The sequence below is a fragment of the Etheostoma spectabile genome, chromosome 5 (genome assembly GCF_008692095.1).
Source record: "Etheostoma spectabile isolate EspeVRDwgs_2016 chromosome 5, UIUC_Espe_1.0, whole genome shotgun sequence".
Classification (NCBI taxonomy): Eukaryota; Metazoa; Chordata; class Actinopteri; order Perciformes; family Percidae; genus Etheostoma; species Etheostoma spectabile.
In genome coordinates, this window is record NC_045737.1 from 16,287,851 (window position 1) to 16,290,240 (window position 2,390).

The following is a 2,390-nucleotide window of genomic DNA, read 5'->3' on the forward strand; positions in this document are numbered from 1 at the left end:
TCCATCCCCCTCTCTGTAATATCCAAGCCAGGTTTCTAAACTAAATTTGGACGAGAGGATGGTTTTATTAGATAGTTTATGTTTATCTTGACCAGTTCATTCCAGTACGTCTTAAAGAGAAACGTACATTGAACTTAACTGTGGTTATTTGATCGTCCCGTTTCTGTTAAATATAATGTCTTGTTGTTGTTGAGTAGTAGGACAAAGGAGGACCTTGTTTGTTAATGATCTGTGAGTCTGTAATCATAAACCTCTATCGGATGGCTTTACATACAAGTACAGAGCAAAACAAATACAACCTTGTTAATCCATCCTTCATTTATACCTTTAACTTTACAAAAACAAAATTACATTTCATTACACATGTATTCTTCTTCTGCTTGTTCCAACACTTTGTATTGCTATATCTGTGAAGTATTGCCCTACGGTGTGATGGATTTTATGGCTGCACTGTTAATTCAAAACAAAATAATGTAAATGTTTTGTGCATCATTTTAAGTACATATTCCTGCAACCCTTCCTGACATTGAATTTGATTGGATCTTTAAAATCCTAAATTTAAAAACTATGTTGCACAGGTTTAAGCAAGCATGACTTGATGAGCCCCCATTGCAGAGGTTATAGTCCACGAATAAACTTCCTCAGGAGAATTACTCACATTAAAATTGACCAAATTATTTAAAGCTAAAGTGTGTAGGTTCTAGCTCCCCCATGAGGAATTCTAAGTAAAGACAACTGTTGTCGCATCCGCATGACATAAGCCTCCAGTGATAGCGCACAAGCCCCACCCGTCTTCCACACAATTGCTAGTAACCAAGGAAGTGAAAGTTGCCGGATGACACCGTTTTCTAAACATAGCCATACTGAGAAATACAGAGTGTTTTGTGGAGCTGAAAGTCTTACAGGTAATTAGCTTTGTCTCAACTCATTTGGCAATGGCTTAATGTAACGGTAGTTCCTCAATATAAAAAAAGTTACGCACTAAAGCTTTAAAGATCTTATATTGACTATCCTAATTTATTCTGCACTGTCACATACAGCAAGCACCATGCGCTGTCCTGTTTGTCTTTTTCTTTTTTGTCTCTTTTATTTACCACCTATTCTGCTTTCATCTGCCCTGTCTCTGAGGGGTGGGGATAGGAGGATGGAGGGAAGAAGGGATGACTGTGTGGATTAACTGTGCTGTGTTGTTTCTGCTGTTCACACATTCCAGCAGTCCAATTCAGGCCAACTCACTCTACTAACACAGAGGCCTCCTTAACCCCCTTCTGTCCTCTCCTCCACCCCATCTGCCTTTCTGACTCTGTTTCCATCCCTCTTCTCTTTAATTTTACAAAGAACTACTAGCAGGTCCACCTTCCTCCTCTCGTCATTTGCATCACATCATCCCACATCTCTGTTTAAATGTGTGAATCCTGAGTGCTCAATATGGACTAATAGAGGCCAAAGTAAACATGTTTCCTACCACAAATGATGCAGAGCCTTTCCAGAGAACAATCAATATTACATAAATACTGTATGCCACCTTGTTTTGGCCTGTGATTGCAACGCACTCTAGAGGCCAAACTGTGTAGTTTTATTCAAACCAAAAGTTTTTTTTATAAAAATTAGTAATCATTGTTGTCTGTATGTCTTTTTAGAGCTGCAACAATTCGTCAATGAATTGATCAAGAGAAGATCTATCTATTTTGATAATCGTTTTAGTCATTTTTAAGCAAATTTACCTTGCAAATAAACACTTGCTGGTTTTAAATGTCAGAATTTAATGCGCCGGAACTAAATATCTATTGGGTTTTAAACTGGTGGTTGTAAAAAATAAGACATTTAAAAACCTCACCTTGGACTCTGGGAAATTCTAACACACATTTTTCATATTATTTGGGACATTTTTTAGACTGTATATTGATAATAAACACTGCTATTGAAAGTTGTAATTTCTCATACAACATCCATGTTTGTTTCTGTTGTCTTCTTTTCAGGGACGAGTGGAAGTGGAGGCCGGCAATGAGAACATGAAGTTTGAGACCGGACCTTTCTCTTATTACGGTGTCATGGCTCTTAATGCTCCCACACTGGGTGAGTCTAAAACCTCTGCTTTTCCTTTTCCTCTCCTCAAACGTATACGGTTTAAATACCTCTACTGCCACATAGTGGGGGAAAAATGGGTGCAACAGACTATTGTGCTCTCATAAATGTCTATTTAGTTTAATTTAGTGTAAAACGTCTAAAACATTAGTAGTTACAATTTTATTTTTTATTTTGATTGAACATCATTAATGATGTGATGAGTCCTGCTCATTTGTTTTGTTAATTAACGGAGACGGCCCTAATATTCATTTTTATCCGTTGTTCAGAAAGGCACCTCGTTTTTTTTTTTTTTTTTCAACTTT

General features: G+C 37.2%; 1 protein-coding gene across 2 annotated transcripts in view; it reads left to right on the forward strand.

Moving 5' to 3' along the window:
* Window positions 1-2,390, forward strand: part of LOC116690025 (metal transporter CNNM4) — a 43,182-nt gene that overhangs the window by 34,053 nt on the left and 6,739 nt on the right. For both annotated transcript variants that reach the window (XM_032516768.1, XM_032516769.1), the window contains exon 5: window positions 1,980-2,076. In XM_032516768.1, the coding sequence (XP_032372659.1) occupies window positions 1,980-2,076 (97 nt within the window). The remainder of the gene's footprint in view (window positions 1-1,979; window positions 2,077-2,390) is intronic.